This window comes from Tachysurus vachellii, chromosome 3 (assembly GCF_030014155.1).
Source record: "Tachysurus vachellii isolate PV-2020 chromosome 3, HZAU_Pvac_v1, whole genome shotgun sequence".
Taxonomy (NCBI): Eukaryota; Metazoa; Chordata; class Actinopteri; order Siluriformes; family Bagridae; genus Tachysurus; species Tachysurus vachellii.
Genome location: NC_083462.1, coordinates 32,486,235 through 32,508,628, shown reverse-complemented (window position 1 = coordinate 32,508,628; position 22,394 = coordinate 32,486,235). Strand labels below are relative to the sequence as shown.

The window sequence follows — 22,394 nt, the reverse complement described above, 5'->3', positions numbered from 1 at the left end:
TGATACTGCTTTTGGATCAAATATTAAAAGGATTATTTGAGAAGTTTTCTCCAATACTGACCATAACATGGGTCAATATGGAAGCTTAACGCTTTGCATAATCCAGTTAAAGGTGGGGTCTCCAATGTTTGAGAAACGCTTCAGAAAACTGCGTCGGGCCGGCAAACAAAGCAAAAATCAAAACTAACGTGTAGCCAATGAGCAGAAAGGGGCGTGTCTTGTCAATATGGGCGGAGACAGTGTTCAGTGCGCATGTGTGACATTAGCAGAAAGCGGTTTTAACATTGACATGGAGGATAAAAACAGAAAGAAAGCGAAGAAAGACTTACGATAAGGTAAGAAGTAGGACGTGTTAATATAGGATCAGCTTTCCAGCGCTGGAGAGAACTGAAGGAGCAGGAAGTTGGTCACATATTCACAGATTGGAGTTTCCCGAGTCAATAACTCCTGAGCTAAACACTGTTACTAGCAAAACGCGGTTGTAGCTGCCTCTCTACATTACTACGATAGAAAAGAGGTGTTATTTGTGTAGTAATAGCGCTTCCTGCTAATGTCACACATGCGCACTGAAAACTCTCATCGCCGCATATCGACAAGACACGCCCCTTTCTGCTCATTGGCTACACGTTTGTTTTGATTTTTGTTTTGTTTGTCGTCCGGACTCAATTTTCTGAAGCGTTTCTCAAACCTCGGGGACCCCACCTTTAAACGGGAGGTTCACGTCTCATCAGTGGCACAGATTTAAATTTGTGACCTAACAGCAGAGTTCCTTATTTAGTTTATTTCTCCTCTTTTTAGAGTTTGTGAAAGTGTGTAAAAGTGAGCAGCAGCAGAAACAGTGTAGCTTTGCATCATCCCTCTTTTTTATAGTTAAACTGTAACATGTCGGTGTTATCACTGTTATTCTTTAGTTATTCTGTTATTCGAAACACACACACACACACACACACACACAAAATATAGTATTGTTGTTTGTCTTAAACCTAAATCTTAACCTAGGCAGACACTATTACACTTTAGCAGCTTTGACTACAGCAGATCTAATCGCAGTGTTTTCTCAGCCTCGCCCCAGAGCATAATTACTGTTCCTCAGCAAACATCAAGAAGATCTGGTTCACGTACAAAGAAAAGAAAACCTGTTCGTGAAGCACTGCTGTGTCTGAAGGCATTGGACGCTTAATAGCATCATTTGTTTACATATAACAAAAGTGTAAACAAATACAGCTATGAACCATTTTTTATCCTATGTCACAAAGCCAACATACTGTAGCAGCAGCATTTTATAAGAACATAGACCAGTTCTACCAGTTACCGCTTCAAGAAAAGGCACCAGTATATCAAACACCCTGAGATCTAAACTACAGCAAAAGCTACAGAACCTGCTGCTGATGATTCCCGAGCACCAAAAACTAGGGATGTTTTTAAAGCTTTAAACACAGAGGTTCGCTCAGGACGCGGTGGGTTGATCGAGCACTGCTTGAGAACGTCTGTAGAGGGCGCTGTGCTGCACATGAGACTCGCGTGTGTGGGTGATGACCCGATGCGGTCACGGTCCTCGGTCCGGTTGAAGAGCTGTATCCTGCGTCTGAGACTTCACCTAAAATCAGAAGATACGTGTTTAGAAGAGTACAGTATTGCAGTGTAGTGATCGTTAGACTCATCAGCATTGTGGACAAAGCAACTGGAGTGTAAAAACAACACCTGAATTCTATTAAGACTGAATGGAACGATGTGAACGTGCACTGACACACACACACACACACACACACACACACTTCCAAAGGCCAGGGTGTACCTCTGGTAGCCCAGGGAGGAGTGAAGGAGAAAGACTGGGGAGAGTGAGGAGAAAAGGAGGAGCAGCCTAAAGAGTTGATCCTGAGCTCATTCTTCTGGAAGTACTCAAAAAGAGAAAGAAAGAAAGAAAGAGAGAGAGAGAGAGAGAGAGAAAGAAAGAAAGAAATGGAAAAACTGTGAAATTAAAGACAGTGATGCTTGGAAGACTTTTGCTTCATTTCATCATGATGAAAAGCTCCATCAGAGGATTTAAACACATTGACAGTTCAGAGCATCCTGTTTACTGAACACTGAATTCTGATACTAAATAACACACTGAATTCTGGTACTGATTCTGACAGGCGCACTTCTGTTTAGACAGATTATTTTCTGACTTGTGACAGAAGCTCAACGGGGTTTTGAAGCTTTTCTTTTATTTTTTTATTACAGACACACAGACGACTGCAGAATTTAGATTATTACCTTTCACTTAGACATACGTTGTGCATTCAAGCACATCTTTTATGATTATGAGCTGACACTAATTATATTTCACCTCTTCTTACTCTGGGGCAGGGAGAATCCCTTCAGTCACTACTTTCTTGTCCAAATAAATGAGCAGTGTTTAGATTTGTGTTCCAATCTCCTCCACCTTCCACCACTAAACAGTCCTGTGGATCCAACCCATAAGGGGTTAGGAGTTACCATCCATCTAACCATCAAACTAACCATCAAACTATCCATCCATCTACTAAGCCATTCATACAAATTTCCATCTAACCATCAAACCATCCATCAAACTATCCATCCATGTACATCCATCAGTCCATCTATCCATCCATCCATCAAACTATCCATCCAAGTCCATCAAACCATTTATCCATCTAATCAGCCATCTATACAACCATCCATCCATGTCCAAACTGTCCATCCATTCATCCACCCATCCATCCATCCATCCATTCATCCATCAAACTGTCCATCTATCCATCCATTTATTAAACTGTTCATCCATCCATCCATCCATCCAAAACTACAAAGCTTCACAGAGAGTCTAGAATCCACCCCAGGGGGACACCCAGATGGGCTATGGGGTTACCAGCAGGGGACCTTTCTACTCTTGGAGCAATAGTGACTTCAGTGGCTCAGTATGTTAAGGATATTAGCAACATTTTATTTAGCTTTTTGGCTTTGTGTGTAACAGCCTTCTGCTTGTGATGTGAGAGGTTGTGCTTGTGTGGCAGCTACAGTGAAGGTGCAACAGAGTGGACTCACCTCAAGGTTTGTGCGAGCTTTTTTCAGCACGTCTCGTGTCCTGGACACTGTGAAGAGACAAAGTGGGACTAGCACCAAAGAGCTTTATGACAAACAACTGGAGCTTAGAAGACACTCAAACACTGCAGTACATGTGACATTAACAACAAACAACCTTCTCATCAGTGCACATAGAAAGAGGAAAAGAGGAAGGACATGTGTTCATAGCTCACGTTGGCTGAAGATGAATTGCTCCATGCTGTCTTTGGTGCGGTTTGTGTCTCTCAGGGACTCCAACGTATCTCTTAGAGTCTTTTCCTGTTCAGCAAGCTTGTGCTTCAGAGAGACAACTTCTTCCATCAAAGTTTGCTCCTACACACACACACACACAAAGTAAATTTATAAAAACACACACATTTGACCTTTCTCCAGAAGCACAAAGGATCATGAGATTATCTTGTGTTGTAACTGAAAGACACTGGTGTGTGAGGTGTCTCTCAGCCCTGATGTCTGTTGACTTCTTGTGCACTAACCTTCTGAGGCTGTGATGATGTGGTCTCAGCGTTTGGGAGAGCGTTATCCCTCCAGAACATTCTGAGGAGAGAACACATCTCCTCCAGAATCTGCTTTAAGGTCTTCGTGCTGATCATTATGTTGTTTACATGGCCCTGAACGGAGAAAAACACAAACAACATGAAAATGCAACCAGATGTATAAGGAAAAGTCCTTGATTTATCTCTACATAATGTGACTGAGCCAAGAGTCCAACTACCCTCAAGCTTCTCTTTCTCACACACAGCCATTTATCTTAGCCAGTCCTCCTATTAGTATATGTTTTGGACATGGAAGGAAACCAGTGCAGACATGAAGAGAACATGCAAAGACAAAGCTACACAACGCAATGCCACTCTGCTGCCCTACATCTAAATCTATGCAGTTTGAATCCAGTTGCTTTTGAATATCCAGCATTCTGACTCACCTCATGCAGGTTGATCTCCACGCTGGACTGCAGAGCTGCCTCCATCTTACAGATCAGCACTTTACCCTCCATGAGCTGCTGCTGCAGGGTGCTGAAGTCGTCCCAGTGGCCCACCACATAACACCCCATCCTGCAGGTGCACGAGCCAGCCGAGACTTCACCCTCACGACAACCTGTGCCAGAGGTTTAATACATTTATTCATGACTTCCTTAAAGACTTCCTGCCACACGTATTTCATTCCTTTTGTGGTAATGTCTGAAGTTCACCATGGACTCTGTAACATTTATTTGTGGAAATAATGCCTTGGTTACCTTGTTTCAAGCCATTCTAGTGTGGTATAGAAAGCCTGCAGGAAGACTCAGCTCGATTTGTGCCAGTTCTCATGAATATTCAAATGAGCCATGCTGCTTGGCTCCGATTGGCTAACCGCTAGGATATGAGAGCATGACTATTCATTCACCCACACAATAAGTAGCCTAGGCTAGAGGAAATTTGTTTACAATCACCTTGAATTGCGGCAGAACGGCTTCTTCACAAGCCCGTTGACGTTCAGCCATCCTTGCTGTATAGGAAACTCACTGAGCTACACGAATTCTGGGGGCGCGGTCTCAAGTGGGAGAGCTCATGAATAGTAATGAGCTCAGTCACTCTGACGTCAGACTGACCAGCTTTTCTAACTGACCTGATTTCTCCCCTTATTTCTTTTAAGTGGCTAGAACTGACCGGGGAGGTAAAAGTTCGTTTTCACATTCACGACACAACACAAACACATGTGGACCAAACACATATCAAAAAATACAAGTAAAAACGGTTTTGTGTAGAAGGGCACCTTTAACATTTACATTTACATTTACAGCATTTGGCAGACGCCCTTATCCAGAGCGACGTACATAAGTGCTTAAATCTCTAACATTGAATACATTAATGCTGGCTCACTAAGTTACATACTTAAGATACCATGAGTTTAAAACATTTGTTCAAAGTTACAATGAAAGTGTCAAAGGTGTGTTTTTTTTTTTTTTTTTTTAAATGCAAAAGATAATGAAAGAAGTGCTAGTTGAAGTGTTCCCTGAATAAGTAGGTCTTCAACCGCCGCTTGAAAATAGCCAGTGACTCAGCTGTCCGGACCTCTAGGGGAAGTTCGTTCCACCACCTTGGTGCCAGAACAGAGAAGAGTCTTGTAGTATACTTGCCTCTTACCCTGAGAGATGGTGGAACCAGTCGAGCAGTGCTGGTAGATCGGAGGGTGCGGGGTGCAGTGCGAGGAGTTATGAGGGCTTTGAGGTAAGAGGGAGCTGGTCCATTTTTGGCTTTGTAGGCCAGCATCAGTGTTTTGAATCTGATGCGTGCAGCTACCGGAAGCCAGTGGAGGGATCGCAGCAACGGGGTGGTATGCGAGAACTTTGGCAGGTTGAAAACAAGCCGGGCACCTGCCAGCAGTGCATTGCAGTAATCCAGTCTAGAAATGACAAGAGACTGAACAAGTACCTGAGCAGCCTGTGTGTACAGAAATGGTCGAATCCTTCTAATGTTGAAGAGAAGAAACCGACATGAGCGAGTCACATTAGCAACATGAGAGGAAAAGGACAGTTGATTGTCCATGGTTACCCCAAGGTTGCGAGCTGTGGCTGAAGGGGAGATCAGATCGTTGTGCAAGGATATAGCAAGATCATGACCTGGGGATGAATCACCTGGGATGAAGAGCAGCTCAGTTTTGCTAGGATTAAGCTTTAACTGATGAGCAGTCATCCATGATGAAATTTCTGCCAGACATGCAGAGATCCGGTCAGAAGCTGTGGCATCTGCGGGTGGGAAAGAGAAGATAAGTTGTGTATCATCAGCATAGCAGTGGTAAGAGAACCCATGTGAGGAAATAACTTCCCCAAGAGAGTGAGTATACAGGGAGAAAAGAAGACGACCAAGTACTGAGCCTTGTGGGACGCCAGTGGAGAGTCTGCGTGGAGCAGATGTCACTCCCCTCCATGTTACCTGATATGAGCGTCCTTCCAGGTAGGAAGCGAACCATTCCCAAGCTGATCCGCAAATCCCAAGACTCCTGAGGGTGGCTAAGAGAGTCTTATGGTTGACCGTATCAAACGCTGCTGAAAGGTCAAGGAGGATAAGGACGGATGAGAGATTGGCTGATCTAGCAGCATGTAGTTTCTCAGAGACATCTAAAAGGGTTGTCTCTGTGGAATGAGCTGCTTTAAAGCCAGACTGGTTGGGGTCTTGGAGGTTGTTCTGTGAGAGATAGACAGACAGTTGATTAAAGACAATGCGTTCAAGAATTTTTGAAAGAAACGAGAGAAGTGATACCGGTCTGTAGTTACTGATGTCTGATGGATCCAGAGCAGGTTTCTTCAGGATGGGAATAACCCTTGCTCTCTTGAAGGTAGTTGGTACCTGACCAGATGCTATGGATCTATTGGTGATAGTTGTAATGAAGGGCAGAAGGTCTTGCGAGATGGTCTGGAGCAAAGTGGAAGGGAGTGGATCCAATGGGCAGGTGGTAGGATTGCAAGACTGGATGCGTTTTAGAATCTCTTCTGCTGTTACAGTTGAGAAATGTGACAACAAAGGTGTAGGGGAGTCCATACTCTGAGATGTAAGTGCAGTCGGGGCTGAAGTGAAGGTCCGGCAGATTTCCTCAGTCTTCTCCTGGTAGAAAGAAGCAAAGTCTTCTGCAGTCAGGGAGGATGAAGAAGGTGGAGCCGGGGGGTTGAGCAGAGAAGAGATGATGTTGTGGAATTTCCGAGGGATTTCCAGCATTTAACCAAGCTCTCACATCAACAACATTATCACAACATCAGACAAATATCTAGAATGATTCAGGATTTAACAGGCCTACAGTGCTGAACTCCAGAACTTATTAAGGTTTATTGCTTTTTACTTTGTAGCTTTTATAAGGAGAGAGTTAAATAGTCACTAGTCGGTAAGAGAGGAATGAAGCTGAGCAGAGACGGATGATGCTTGATTTAAGAGTATTCCAGGAGGAGAGCGAGGCGAGTCTGTAACAATTAAAACATCACCGTGTACAAACATGTGACGTGGTCTTGTCTAAGCGGGATCTCAGCAGCATTTTGGATTTTTTTTTGTCACCTGTCACCTCTCGGTCATACATTTATTCCTGCATGCTCTCGGATCTGGAAAGACTGGGATGGGACTGCACACTGTCTCAGGGCACAACAAACACACCACATGTTCACACCTAGGGCCAATTTAACATTGCTAGTGCATCTGTGTGCATTTTTTTGAGTGGTGGAGGGAACCTGGAGAACCTGAGGAACCCCACATGGACAAACTGCATACAGACCATGAGCTGAGCTCAGGATCAACCTGTGAACTATGAAGCTTTGAAGGCTACCAGCGAAGCCTCTGTACATTGCTGTGTTTTTACAACTTGGTTTCACAGTCATATGTGATCGTAATTCTCACCATGAAAAAGGCGTTTTCTAGCAGAGAAGCGAAGCACCTCCGGAACCGGCATGCGCAAGTGAGACAGGAGCTCCGGCACTTCTGGTTCTGGCGGTGTAGAGAATGTAAGGACGCGTCACAGAACAATCAGGATCCACACTGTAGGTAACGGGCACAGTGGATTTGTACGCTTTACCTTCGCTGTCATTTAGGCTGGTGCCATGCAACCTCTGGTATATCTGTAGTTCACACTGAAGCGTATGCACGAGTCGTCTGCTTTCGCTCAGCTGCTGCTGGAGAACAGTAACTTCATGCTGGAGCCTGAACACACCAACACACACCCAATCAGATGTCAGCGTTTTGTCTTCACGTTTGATCACTACAAGGTAGTCTTGCGGTATAAAGGCAGAAGCCATACCTGTTAGCATTCTCCAGGCTCATCTGTTTGTCCTGCTTCAGCTGCAGAACTGCTTGCGCCTGCTCTCGCAGCCGAGCTTGCGCCTGCCTGAATTGCCCCGCCCACTTTTCCGCTTCCATCTCCGCCTGCTTCAGCCCGGTGTGCTCGGATAAAACCGCATCCCGCATCTGCTCCGCCTGTCTCATGCCATCTTCAGAAAGAACAGAATCAACTGCTTGTCAGACGTTTGTGCTGATAGAATAATAAGTAGAATTACGTTCACTGTCCAATTTATTAGGCACGTCGATGTAGTCTAACCGCCCGTCGGCTGACTAGACGACTACACGAATGTGGTGTAGAGGTGTTAATATTGAAGATGTTTAATCATGACCATGTGTCAACTCTCCTGTGGTGTTATATGCTGTACCTCTGCTGGCCTGCTGGAGCTGACTTTGAAGAGCCTGATTCTCCTCCTTAAGCACTTGTACCTCATTAGACAGCTGACCGACCGAGTCGAGTCCCTGGATGTAGATGTTTGTAGGAGCACCTAATAAGTGATAAACATAGGAATCTCATTCTGTGAAGCTCAAGAAAAAAAACTATTTATCAACTATTAACTATTTTTAGAAATAAAGCTATTTATCTGGAACTCTGTTGAGAGCTTGAGAGCGACTGGAGAGACCATGAAAATATTTATACAGATATATTTTTTTGTCATTTATTTAAAGTGTGTTCTAGGAGTGTAACGCAATATTGTAGGTGTTGAGATCTCTGTACGTTCAGATAGGTCACGACCTATATTCGGATTTCTACTGGATAGATTACTGGAAGTTTTAGAGATAATAAAATTATGCCAGTTTTTTTTTTTTTTTTTATAATTCTCGCCACATAAAAATCAGTCCTTGAGATCTGTATTGTTCAGTTTGATTTAATAAAAGCCAAATGGTATTTGAAATGGATTTTAAGAACGAAGAGTTTTCATGAAATATATCAATTCAGGATGTAAATGACATTCATGTGCATCTTTAATGATGAAGCCAGACGTGACGAAGAACATCTCCCTCCTGAGACGCTCGTGTGATTGTCTCCTCATGAAGCTACATGCACCTCAACACTCACTCTCTCACTCTCTTTCTACCACTTATCTGAACTACCTCGGGTCACGGGGAGCCTGTGCCTATCTCAGGCGTCATCGGGCATCAAGGCAGGATACACCCTGGACGGAGTGCCAACCCATCACAGGGCACACACACACACTCTCATTCACTCACACAATCACACACTACGGACAATTTTCCAGAGATGCCAATCAACCTACCATGCATGTCTTTAGACCGGGGGAGAAAACCGGAGTACCCGGAGGAAACCCCCGAGGCACGGGGAGAACATGCAAACTCCACACACACACGGCGGAGGCGGGAATCGAACCCCCAACCCTGGAGGTGTGAGGCGAACGTGCTAACCACTAAGCCACCGTGCCCCCCTACAATTCAACAATGAGGTTAATATATATATATATATATATATAGAAGCTCTCTATAGATCCAGTGATCACAAGTGATATCTATGTCACGAATGTTAATTAATAATGTATACAGGTTCATCAGTGTTACAAACCACAATTACAGATATGATGAATATATACAGTATGTGATAAAATCCACACTGATGATCATTTCTGACAGCGTTGGGATTTTGGGTGTCAGACCTCCGTCTTGTATCTTGGAGCCGAGTCTTTCTGCCAGTTGCTGTCTCAGATGTTCGTTGGTCTGGATGGAATCTTCAAGACGTTGATGGAGACTGCGAATCTCCCTCAGGTGCTCCTTCATCAAGTCTGTCTCTGTGACACAGCAAATGTTTTAAAAATGCAAATCTATACACACTACTCTCACTCACTCACTCATTTTCTACTGCTTTATCCGAACTACCTCGGGTCACGGGGAGCCTGTGCCTATCTCAGGCGTCAGCGGGCATCAAGGCAGGATACACCCTGGACGGAGTGCCAACCATCGCAGGGCACACACACACACACTCTCATTCACTCACACACTACGGACAATTTTCCAGAGATGCCAATCAACCTACCATGCATGTCTTTGGACTGGTGGAGGAAACCGGAGTACCCGGAGGAAACCCCCGAGGCACGGGGAGAACATGCAAACTCCACACACACAAGGTGGAGGCGGGAATCGAACTTGCTAACCACTAAGCCACCGTTCCCCCCCTATACACACTACAATCTGTATATCATAGCTTTCTATCATATGCAGGTTTCAGAGAGTGTCGGTACCTGTGTGACGTGCACCGGACCGATAACCCGATGAGCTTGAGGAAACATCATTATTAGAGCTGTCTCTCTTTTGCGGAGCTCCATATGAGATATTGGGGCTAGGATGAAGGCTGGTAAAAGGAGACTGCTGAAAGGCTTGCTGGGACGGTAGGCGAAAGTCAGTGAGGTCAGACGGCTGGAACACACCTGGCGTGGGTTTGATCTGAGCGCCGCTAAAACCTGCAATAATAGAAAGAATTCGATAGCAGTGGATGGTTAACAGACCCGTGCCACAGAACGCCAGCGCATACGTGTCTGGAGCTTTTCTTTATTCGACAAGACGTGTAAATCGTAGCTCTTAAAATGTGCCTTAATTACATTAGTCAAGGGTGAGAAAGATTAAAAAAACTGTGCATCATTTTCATTAAGATAAACAAACCAACAAACCACATTAGTAACATTTATTTATTCTTTGCAATTAACTCTAAACTTTTGTTTAATTCTTTGTAAAATGAACGAATTTCTACATTATGGCTGTATTAAAGATTTAAATGCTGTAAGATTTGAACGTTTTTTTATCTCGTTTGTAACAAAAGGTTATAAGTGTGACGTAAGAAAAAAAATCCAAAAAGGATCTTCCGTTAGAAAAAAAGTAAATTTCCGGAAACTTTCCACTGGAACTTAATCTGGGGAATTTTGGAAATATTCCAAATTGGAAACTTTATGGGAATTTACAGGAATTTATGGGAATTATTTGGAAATATAGGGAAACGTATATAAACTATATCATATACAAACATACATAAACATTTTGTTTGGTCATAAGCAGACATGCATGCAAAGTAATACAGATTTTAATAATGACGTCCTGACTGATTTAATTGTAAGTAGAACTTTAACTGATTCTTTCATTGAGTAACACAAAAGCATAATAAACATTATTATGCTTGCAATAAACATACTAAACTTAATAATTGTACTAAACATATTTCCCTATGATTGCTGTAAAATGACGACATCCCCCACCCTCCCCTTCTAAAAAAAAGTCCCAATCAAAATGTAAAATGAAGCATTTGTTTCTCAAACTTATTAGGTCTCTGGCCTCGATGGCCCTCCAGTAAGCAGTGTGCTGTGTGCAACTGACCGAGGAAAGCAAGGTACAAATTCAACTGGCATTAAATGGCATTAAATCTTGTTGTTTTAAACAAAATTATTTTTTTAACTACATTTAAGTTCCTTGTTATAGGCAACTCTGCATTTTTTTCCACATATTCCCGTTAATTCCCATGGAAAGTTTCCAGCCTTGAAAATTCCCAGAATTTTGCAACCCTAATCTTAACACACAAAATCTTTTTCCTATTTCCAAAATTCATTTCTCAAATAAATGAATGGAACAAAAGAGAAGATTGTGAGTTTCTCCCATGACCTCATTTATATACACAATGCAAAATCTGAACAAAGATCTCATCAAACATGCCATGCTGTCTTTGTTAGACCGATTCATAGAACTGAGATAGAAATAATTAGCTTTATTATTTATTTGAATCGCTAATTTCTCGGAAGGGAAGCTGCTTGAATGTCAGACACGAGTGTGTGAGTAGACGAGAAAGACCATTCCAGTGAAACAATAGTGACATAATCTTTAAAAGCGCAGGCTGGTCTCACACACACACACACACACACACACACACACACACACACACACAGATGCTCACTGTTCGCTAACTGCCTCTGCAGCCTCTGCAGCTCCTGGTGCACCTCAGCCAGAGAGAAGCCCGCTGTGGTGCTAGAGCGGGGTCTCAGGTGATGTATGTGGGGGTCAAATGGTAGAAAAGCCATCTGAGCAGAGAGGCATTGGGGTTTCTGGGGTAAGTGGGAAGAACTGAGCTCTGTGGAAAAGGAGGGGGCCAAGAACTTATCGGTCGAACCGCTCTATCATAGGAAACTCTCTATGAAACTCTTTCCCAGAGAACAGGCAGCAATTTTTAATTCAGTTGGATTTCCTCTTGTTTGTTCTCTCGTGTCCTACCTGTTTGTATTTGTCCGTCCATGAGCCTGGGAGGGGAGCAGTGCATGCTGGGACAGGTGCCGGAGGACTGGTGGCCGTGTGAAGAAGCGACGGATGGAGGCTTGGATGGATACGTGTGTGACGGCGCAGGAGGCAGAGAGTCTGTAAAGAAGAAGACGAGGGTGAGATAAGAATGAGAAGAGATGTCAGAATTCAAATATCCTGTACAGAACTCTCCTGGTCATTAGGACCAAAACGCTGTCAGCAATCAACCCCAAAGAGGTGGTATTTTGGCTTATCTCTGCAACTACTGTTTACACAACACGCAGGGTTTGTGTGACTGGTAGCTTAGTGGTCAAGGGGTTGGACTATTGATTGAAAGGTTGTGAGTTCGAGTCCCAGATCCACCAGGATTTCACTGCTGGGTGCTTGAGTAAAGCTGGGCACTTGACCCTCAATTGCTCAGTTGTATAAAAATGGGATACAATGGAAGTCGTTCTGGATAAGGACGTCTGCCAAATGCCGTAAATGTAAATGTAAAGAAATCACGTGATACGAGTCGGAAGCATTGTTCAGTTTCTGACTGGGTTTCTGTTGCTAAGCAATGACCAGTAAAAATCTAACACCACATCATTTTACCCGGGATTACAATATAAGCAGGGATTAGAACGATGATGACCCGGGATGAGCGCTATTGTGTTTGTGTCACACAGTTTTAATGTGTGTTTGAATGGCGTACAGTACCATCAGCTACATCCTCTTGGCCAAAATCACTGACTGTGTCCAGCTCTGAGCAAAGGTCCAGGTCTTCATTAGTGGAACCCTGTTCATCCATGACGAAGGACGCACGCTCCAACTGGTCAGTATCTCCGGAGAGTGAGGGGCTGATGGTGGATGAAGCTGCACCGGGCTGTTGCTGGAGTTTAAAGCGCAGTGACTCAATGAGCTTATCTTTCTGCTGGAGCTCTTTACTTAACCTGCGGAGCAGAACACAGAAAGTACAAAGTCAGAGCCATTATTACAAATGAATTCATCTGTAAGAGTCAGCGCTTTTTTGCAACACAGCTTTGCACAACCATTTATAGACTACATTTCCAGAACTCATCAGTGAAGGAGATTAGGGTTTTGTCTGCATTAAAAACTTTTTTATTCATTGTTTCTCTCATCAAAAGCTATTTAATAAATTAAAAATGATTTCCTCCCCCTACGTCCTTCCGTTAAATCGTGCTTAATCTCGACACGGATAATAACTCTCGGGTAATGAAACAAAAGTACTTAACTGTGGCTGTTTTGAATGAAACGAAACGTGACGAAGCTAAATGACTAAAAATAATGTCTGCTTTCCTTCAGGATTATTCTGGACCGTTGGCTCATTCAGAACTGGAGTCTTTCACAATTATTGTACTGTGATTAAACCGTTTGGTTGAAGTCTGCACTGAAGGCAGGCAGATATCCTCTACGCTTAATCATCGCTAATGCTTTCTCTGTTTAAACGTCTCTGATTAGTTATAAAGAACACGTTATTGACATGATAAAGGATATGATATTTGTCCTGCTCTCAGACTATGACCCGTTTTCTCTGGACATGATTACGCGACGTTAAAATCCGCTTTTTATCCAGTGCAGCTTTTAGTACACGAGAGACAGATGGCTGTTGACCAGCACAGTCAGGTTACGGATGTGGAAGAGGATGTGTGTTATTTTCCTTTCCTGGGATTCATTCATTCATTCATTCATCTTCTACCGCTTATCCGAACTTCCTCGGGCCACGGGGAGCCTGTGCCTATCCCAGGCGTCATCGGGCATCAAGGCAGGATACACCCTGGACGGAGTGCCAACCCATCGCAGGGCACACACACACTCCCATTCACTCACGCAATCACACACTAGGGACAATTTTTCCAGAGATGCCAATCAACCTACCATGCATGTCTTTGGACCGGGGGAGGAAACCGGAGTACCCGGAGGAAACCCCCGAGGCACGGGGAGAACATGCAAACTCCACACACACAAGGTGGAGGCGGGAATCGAACCCCGACCCTGGAGGTGTGAGGCGAACGTGCTAACCACTAAGCCACCGTGCCCCCCCTTTCCTGGGATGACTTCACCAAATTTATATAAAAATATAAGCAATAATAATAATGTAGAAGACTTTAACTTTAAGCAACATGACTGAAGAGTGATTTGTAGATTCACTCATGTGGTGTGTGTTTGGACCACAGACACTCCAGTTGCCAACAGAGCTTGTGGCCTGTAGTGTTGTTGTTTGGTGCTTCTCTGAAGTCTGAAGATCTGGAGAAAATACAAGGTTCAATACAAGCAGCTGGATGTAAGCATTTTTTTAGAACGCTATTGTTACTGTAGAGCAGTAGGTGGCACCGGCAAGGTATTTGTTGGATTAGAAGAACGCACTTTCAAATTAGGCCCAAATTTGACCTCATGGTGGTGCTAAAGCGTTGGAAACATTTGGCCCAAATTTGGTCATAATGTTCTGTAGACCCTCCACAATCGGTGTGCCAAAATTCACAACTTTTTATCAGATGGGCTGAAGAAGAAGAAGAAGAAGAAGAAGAAGAAGAAGAGGACAAAAACAGTAGAATAACAATAAGGTATCTATGCCCCAGTGATTGGACCCCTAAGCTGAGAGGTGCCAATACTTTAAAGTAGCGTTTTGTGAAAGAAAAGTTAAGCTAGTTTAACTTTATATTATAAAAACTTTATATTATGTGTTACATAACGGTATACATAATTTTTTTTCATAAAGGCTGCCAATAATTCTGGTACTGACAATACACTAACTCCTGCATGTGCACACACACAAACAAATGCCCACACACACACACACACACAAACAAATGTCCACACACACACTAAAAAGCCCACACTGTCCCTATCTCTGAACTTTGTGTTCAGAAATGCTCTGCCTTACTTCTGGATGTGGAGCTGCAGCGCCCTCCTCTCTCTCTCCACCTGCCCTCTGAGCAGCACCAGCTCTCGCTCCTGCACCCGGCTCTCCCACAGAGAGAAAGAGAAGAGCGAGTTGCGGTACAGTGGGCTGCTTTTAGACAGCATGGATCTCCAGAGCGGCGCCATGGCGCCTCGGCCCGTGCGTCTGCCTGCGTGTCCTTGTGTCTGAGATACAATGTGACCATCGTCTCCTGTCCCGGGCTGCACGGACTCGACCATCACACGGCCGGAACACGCAGAACAGGAAGCGTAGCGTGGGGCCGCGTGATGCTGATTAGCTGCTCATTAGCTTTACGCCAAGCAAAGAATGAGCTTCCCTTCCTTTCTTTTGTTCTTAGACGATGTTTCCAGATTGCGGTCAATGATGTTTAGGCTTCGTGAGTAGCCAAGAAACGAAGAATCAATTCTACAGCGTATACTTGTTTTTTTTTTTTTTTCCAGTACTAAGGATTCAGTTGATTGATGATCCTTTAGCTATCAAGTCTCCACAGAGGAAGACTCTCGGTCACATTGTGTCCATGTATCTAAAGGCCAGTTGGCTTCCAGAACAGAAGCAGAAATCTTTAGTCAAAGTAGGAGTAAAAATTGTGCTTAAACGCAAACACAGTCGAAGCTCAAGAATCCCAAAACAAGAAGCTTTCATGAAGTTCTTACAGATTAGTTTGCTAAATAAAATGATTTCAGCTTTGTTTATCCCTTTAGCAGTGACCGCTGGAGTCCCGGAAAGCTCTTCCAGACAAAATAAAACCAAGCAGTAGGACAAGATCCACTCGCACTCCAGAATAATCCTGATAGTCTGTATTCATTCCTCCTGCCATCCAGTTGCTCTCTACTTTGCTCTCTCTCTCTCTCTCTCTCTCTCTCTCTCTCTCTCTCTCTCTCTCTCTCTCTCTCTCTCTCTCTCTCTCTCAGTAGTTTAGCTGACTCTGACCTATTTCACTCTCTCATGAGGTTTAATAATCTAACCTGATTAGTGCTTAAGTCAACAGACTGTCCTAATCCCGGCAGCGCGAGTGAAACAGCAAACGTCTGACAGCGTGGTCTCATGAGGAAACACAAAAAGACACAATAGCACCACACACACACACACACACACACACACACACACACACACAAAAAGGACATCAAACCAATGCAAATAACAGACTCCACATAAATGAATGAACTGGCGCTAAAATACAGTGATGACACAGATTTCACTGTCCATCGCATTTAACGCCTCGAATTTCCTAAAGCATAACCTTTTGCTCATCCAATCTCAGATCGTCATCTAGAACCAGTAACGTGACGCGTCTAAAAAAATGTCTAAAGTGATATAGATAAAAGGTGAGGAGTCTTTTTGCCAACGATTCTCCATGAATATCCTCAGAAGAAGATATTCATCTGTTGGTGTACCACAAATCTCGCATATGAGCGCATCAGCCACCAGTATATCAACATTCCCAAGTCTGAATGATGACGCAGAACCACACACACACACACACACACACACACACACACACACACACACACACACACACATACACACATACACACACAATGTGATGTTTTGATAAAGAGGAGTTCAACAATCTGGGTCAGGACTCTAGCAGGAGCATCATTAATGCACAGTGTTGACATGATCGTCTCACACGTCCCTTTCATTCGTTTACTGTATGCCTCCTTCACAATCTGTACTACACGCACCCTCACTGACACACAAGGATGCCTTGTTTTCAACACACACACCCCAACACACACACACACACACACAAAAAATAAGCAAGTCTACACAGCTCACTGCCTCCATGTGTCCATGCCATACACAGACTCATGGTGAAACTGAGGGCATCTGCCCGGCGATTCTTACGCTCCTGAGCCCTGATCCCTGAGCCGCACCGGTGGTGACAGTATGGAGATTCATATTAATCAAATCACGCTGACAGACAAAGACAAATAAGGTAACTTCACAGTTTGGCTAAAACAAGCAGTGGAAAGGAGACCAGAAGACGTTTTAGTGTAGTTTTCTGATAACGTACAGTATGGTATCGTAGTGATAACGTAAGGCTCAGATAATGATGATTAAATGGAATATACTGAGTACTGAGTGTAAGCCCAATTTTATCCCCCTTTTCTCTGTGAAACAGCTGACTAAATATTTGAGGGCTGATTTTTCTGGTTAAATATTGACTAATTTCTCTACGAAGTTTAAAAGATAGCTTTAATCTGCAGTGCTGTTGTGCTGAAATTCCTATTGACTAACATGAGTTCATCTTCTCTTATTGATCCAGTACACAGCCCTGTACACTCTGTGTGTGTGTGTGTGTGTGTGTGTGTGTGTGTGTGTACAGTGAAGATGGATTGAAAAAGCGCTTCAGTCTGACCGGACGAGTCAATGCAGTGTGCCTTCAGGCTCCGTCATCGTTCCACTAAGCATCATCTCCTGACATATAACCAGGCTGCTGATCACAGACTGCGCTGGATAAGTCATGCGCAGGATCTTTTAACCTTTAAAGCAAATCCGTTTCATTCCGCAGAACTCATCATCCTTCTCCGGGATTCAAAAACAATAGGCTAAACTGGCTGCAATAATGCAATTAGAAGCTGCCCTAATGCTGTACGGACACAATAAAGATTAGATTAAATGGCTTCTGATTTGTTTTTGTGGCTCTCAGGGTGTGTGTAGTTGTAGAACTCACCGGATCGCGAGCAATTCATGACCTGTGCTGTCATCTGCTACTTCAGAATAATCACCTGTGATAGAAAAGGAAGATCTTCATTCTACAAAACAGTCTGCAGTTATGTGCTATGCACGTGTGTGTCATTGTGGTGTGTGTTTGTGTGTGTGTCACTGTGTGAGAGTGTGTTTGAGTATGTGTGTGTGTTTGTGTATGTGTGTGTCATTGTGTGTTTGTGTATGTGTGTTACAGTGTGTGTTTGTGTATGTGTGTTACAGTGTGTGTTTGTGTATGTGTGTTACAGTGTGTGTTTGTGTATGTGTGTTACTGTGTGTGTTTGTGTATGTGTGCTACTGTGTGTGTTTGTGTATGTGTGCTACTGTGTGTGTTTGTGTATGTGTGCTACTGTGTGTGTTTATGTATGTGTGTTACTGTATCACTGTGGTGGGTTTGTGTATGTGTGTCCAACTGTGTGTATGTATTTGTGTATGTGTGTGTCACTGGGTGTGTTTGTGTATGTGTGTCTAACTGTGTGTGTGTGTGTGTTTGTGCATGTGTGTTACTGTGTGTGTTTGTGTGTGTGTGTGTTTGTGTATGTGTGTTGCTGTGTGTGTGTTTGTGTATGTGTGTGTCTCACTGTGTGTAGGTGTTTGTGTATGTGTGTGTCTGTGTCACTGTGGTGTATTTGTTTGTTTGTGTGTGTATGTGTGTGTTTGTTTGGGTTTTCATTGTGGTGTGTGTCACTGAGGTGTGTGTTTATGCTCACGGCTGCTGATCTTGGCTCCGACTCTCTGTGCCAGTGATGAGCTCTGAGCGAGTTGATCTCTGAAGCTCTGGCCCATGTAGTAGTCGATGTCATTGGCCCTCAGCAACTCCTCAAAGGACTTGGTGGTGTCTCCCAGGTGTTGTGTGAGGATGTGACACACACTCCGGCCCTCGAGCATTCGCTGCCTCAGGTGAGAGAGCTCACGAGCTTGAGCCTGGATCAGTGTGTCAAACTTCCTACAATACACAGAGGAAGGATACAAAGTCTGTTATAATAAATAAATAAAGACACACATTAATAAGTAGATCAGAAGAGGTTTATGCAGTGTATAAGTGTTTGTTACACTTTTAGGTGTTCAGTGTGACATTCATTTCTTAATGCAGTGACTCAGAGCACGATTTTTGGTTTAGTTCTCAATTCAGTGACTCGATTCTTTATCAGGTGACTCAGTTGTCTCTATAGTGACTCGCTTTTTTATTAGGTATATATATATATATATATATATATATATATATATATATATATATATATATATATATATATATATATATATATACATATGGCTCAGTTCTCTATATAGTGACACAGGCTTCGATTCAGTGCCTCGGTTTTTTATCAGGTGACTCGTTTTCTATATAGCGACTTAGTCTTCAATTCAGTGATTCAGTTCGGGTTCAATTCAGTGAATCAATTCTTTATCAGGTGACTCAGTTGTCTATATAGTGACTCCCTTTTTTATTAGGTATATATATTTATATATATGGCTCAGTTCTCTATATAGTGACACAGGCTTCGATTCAGTGACTCGGTTTTTTATCAGGTGACTCGTTTTCTATATAGCGACTTAGTCTTCAATTCAGTGATTCAGTTCGGTTCTTAATTCAGTTACAGTTCAGTTCTTAAATCAATTACTAGGTTTTCAATCAGGTGATTCGTTGCTTAATGTAATTAGTCAGTTCTCAATTAATGACCCAGTTCAGTGATTTAGTTCTCAAGCACTTTGATTAAGGCCCCAGTTCTGGCTGAATAAAAGTGTGATGCTGGTGATGTGCTTTATCTTGTACCAAATTATGGGAAAAATTTCCATTCCTGTCCATTCCTGCAGCTCTCTTTTTTTAATCTTGTCCTTTTATACATTTTGGACGGACGTCGTGATCTTGGTGATGTGTTTAATCAGAATCACTTGATTGATGACAGCTACATGATAATTACTACTGAACATGAGCTTGAATGTGATTGGTTCATTCTGAGCAGAGCGACACCCACAATTATTCTTATTTTCCCTTAAAATGTTTCAGACTTTTTTTCATGTCATTTTTATACTGTAATCTCACATCGAGGGTGGAATCTATATATATATATATATATACGTATATATATATATAAATGCTTAAAACTCTCTGGAGGCACATAATAAACCTCTGGAGCCCTTCCACTGTTTCAAAATCAATGTCAAAAATAGGCAGCAGCTGATTGGTGACATCTTGTGTAATAAAACTCCTACTACAACTAACCATAAATGGAATTTTTCTTTGTTTTTATTTTATTTTTACGACTTAGTTTCATTTTATTAGTATGATTTTATTATCGGAAGGTCGAGTGTATCTGAGAAAATTTATATATTGTCATAAATATATATTTATGACAATATATAAAATTGATGACTGACAATTGTGCTGTTGCTTTAGATAAATAATGTGTTGTCACTCTCACTCACTCATTCATCTTCTATCTGAACTACCTCGGGTCACGGGGAGCCTGTGCCTATCTCAGGCGTCATCGGGCATCAAGGCAGGATACACCCTGGACGGAGTGCCAACCCATCACAGGGCACACACACACACACTCATTCACTCACACAATCACACACTACGGACAATTTTTCAGAGATGCCAATCAACCTACCATGCATGTCTTTGGACCGGGGGAGGAAACCGGAGTACCCGGAGGAAACCCCCGAGGCACGGGGAGAACATGCAAACTCCACACACACAAGGTGGAGGTGGGAATCGAACCCCCAACCCTGGAGGTGTGAGGCGAACGTGCTAACCACTAAGCCACCGTGACCCCCTATAATGTGTTCTGATCTTGTTTAAAAAGTGATCTTTGTTTCTGAAAAATTGTTTCTGAACAAAGAGCTTTCAAATATCCAGAAAGACATTGAATATTTAATAATCATGCCCTAGCAGTGATAATACTGAAGTTCACCATTATCTGTTACTCACCCGGTCCTGGTAGTGCTCTTGGCCTCCTCCTCCTGGGCTTGACCTTTGCCCTTCCTGAGCTGTTCCTCCAGAGACGACACACGCGTCACCAGTTCCCGCAGCTCCCTGTCGTCCCAGTTCGACTTTCGGGGGGTGGAATTTGGAGTGGCATCCTGAAGGCGAGTCTGCAGGCTGAGAACCAAAGCCTGAGAGCGAGAAAGCTGCACCTGCAGTTCCTCCACCTGCTGCTGCAGAGATGCAACATCAGCTCCTGCTCGGCTCCCAGCACCCAGACCAGACCACCACTGGGACGTGCCATCTCGACAGGACAGAGACGTGCACAGCTCGAGATCGTCAAATTCTGTACAAGGATAGAGGAAGTGATGTCATGATCCTGTATCTACTCTAGATATGTCAAAAACTCTCTCAAGTGTTTTGATGCCTAATAAACTTTTATGTCATGCATTGAGAGTGTTCTATAATAGTCATTGTTAAGTTTCATGCGCCCCCTAGTGTCAGCACTTAGAAATGATTTTGGAAGTAATTTTGGAAGTAGGTCAATGTAAATAAAGTTTGTTTGATTTATTCTGTTGATCAATCTGAGTAAAATAAATAAATTCTTTACAGTCAACTTTGATCTGTTGATCTATCGATCACTCTGGAGAGAGTCAAAAGCTTTTCAGTGGACAATAACTATAATCATCACTACATTTCCTGTGAACATTCTCTGCTATAACTATATCGATAGATCCTCTGTGGAGATCGTCAAGAGCTCCAAATTCCTTAATGTTCACCAGGCATTGGTCACTCCTGAGCCTCACCTGCTCCCTCAACACCAGCTCCGTCCTCAAGAAAACCCACCAATATATCTACATTGTTTAATGTTTTTGCACATTGCATTTTAAATGCTGCTATAAACTGCTGATAGCATATATCTACAAATGTCTAGCACTCTCTGTTGTCTTGCACTGTCTCTCGTCTTACACTGTCTCTTGTCTTCCATTGTCTCTTGTTTTCCACTGTCTCTCATCTTGCGCTGTCTGTTGTCTTGCACTGTCTCTCGTCTTGCACTGCCTCTTGTATTCCACTGTTTCTTGTCTTGCACTGCCTCTTGTCTTGCACTGTCTCTTGTCTTGTCTCTTGTCTTGCACTGTCTCTTGTCTTGTCTCTTGTCTTGCACTGTCTCTTGTCTTGTCTCTTGTCTTGCACTGTCTTGTCTTGCACTGTCTCTTGTCTTGTCTCTCGTCTTGCACTGTCTCTTGTCTTGTCTCTTGTCTTGCACTGTCTCGTCTTGCACTGTCTCTTGTCTTGCACTGTCTCTTTTCTTATCTCTTGACTTGCACCGTCTCGTCTTGCACTGTCTCTTGTCTTGCACTGTCTCGTCTTGCACTGTCTCTTGTCTTGCACTGTCTCGTCTTGCACTGTCTCTTGTCTTGTCTCTTGTCTTGCACCGTCTCGTCTTGCACTGTCTCTTGTCTTGCACTGTCTCGTCTTGCACTGTCTCTCGTTTTGCAGTGTCTCTTGCCTTGTACAAGGTTGCACACGTGCACATATGTGAATATTTACTCTTGGAGTCCTGGAGGAACATTCTACCATTTCCCTGTTTACTGCATCAGCTATATATGATCAAAATGACAATAACAGCCTCTTGACAGCAGTTTACAGACTCTTGCTTGCATTGATTGTCCTGTCTAATTCTGTAGTC

The 22,394-nt window shown here is 43.2% G+C and overlaps 1 protein-coding gene across 6 annotated transcripts in view; it reads right to left on the bottom strand.

Annotated features, from left to right (window-relative positions):
* Positions 1-651: 651 nt before the first annotated feature.
* Positions 652-22,394, bottom strand: part of pde4dip (phosphodiesterase 4D interacting protein) — a 78,483-nt gene continuing 56,740 nt past the window's right edge. For 4 of the 6 annotated variants that reach the window (XM_060866848.1, XM_060866849.1, XM_060866843.1 and 1 more), the window contains 18 exons: positions 20,711-21,050; positions 18,486-18,721; positions 17,741-17,795; positions 12,840-13,072; positions 12,117-12,257; positions 11,803-11,976; positions 10,109-10,327; positions 9,527-9,658; positions 8,246-8,365; positions 7,840-8,029; positions 7,618-7,742; positions 7,443-7,529; positions 4,007-4,179; positions 3,561-3,695; positions 3,261-3,399; positions 3,049-3,095; positions 1,796-1,889; positions 652-1,597 (listed from right to left, as the gene is read on the bottom strand). In XM_060866848.1, coding sequence (XP_060722831.1) covers positions 1,422-1,597; positions 1,796-1,889; positions 3,049-3,095; positions 3,261-3,399; positions 3,561-3,695; positions 4,007-4,179; positions 7,443-7,529; positions 7,618-7,742; positions 7,840-8,029; positions 8,246-8,365; positions 9,527-9,658; positions 10,109-10,327; positions 11,803-11,976; positions 12,117-12,257; positions 12,840-13,072; positions 17,741-17,795; positions 18,486-18,721; positions 20,711-21,050 — 2,816 coding nt within the window. In that variant the 3' untranslated portion in view covers positions 652-1,421. The remainder of the gene's footprint in view (positions 1,598-1,795; positions 1,890-3,048; positions 3,096-3,260; positions 3,400-3,560; positions 3,696-4,006; positions 4,180-7,442; positions 7,530-7,617; positions 7,743-7,839; positions 8,030-8,245; positions 8,366-9,526; positions 9,659-10,108; positions 10,328-11,802; positions 11,977-12,116; positions 12,258-12,839; positions 13,073-17,740; positions 17,796-18,485; positions 18,722-20,710; positions 21,051-22,394) is intronic. The other 2 variants (XM_060866845.1, XM_060866846.1) reach the window with 2 other exon arrangements.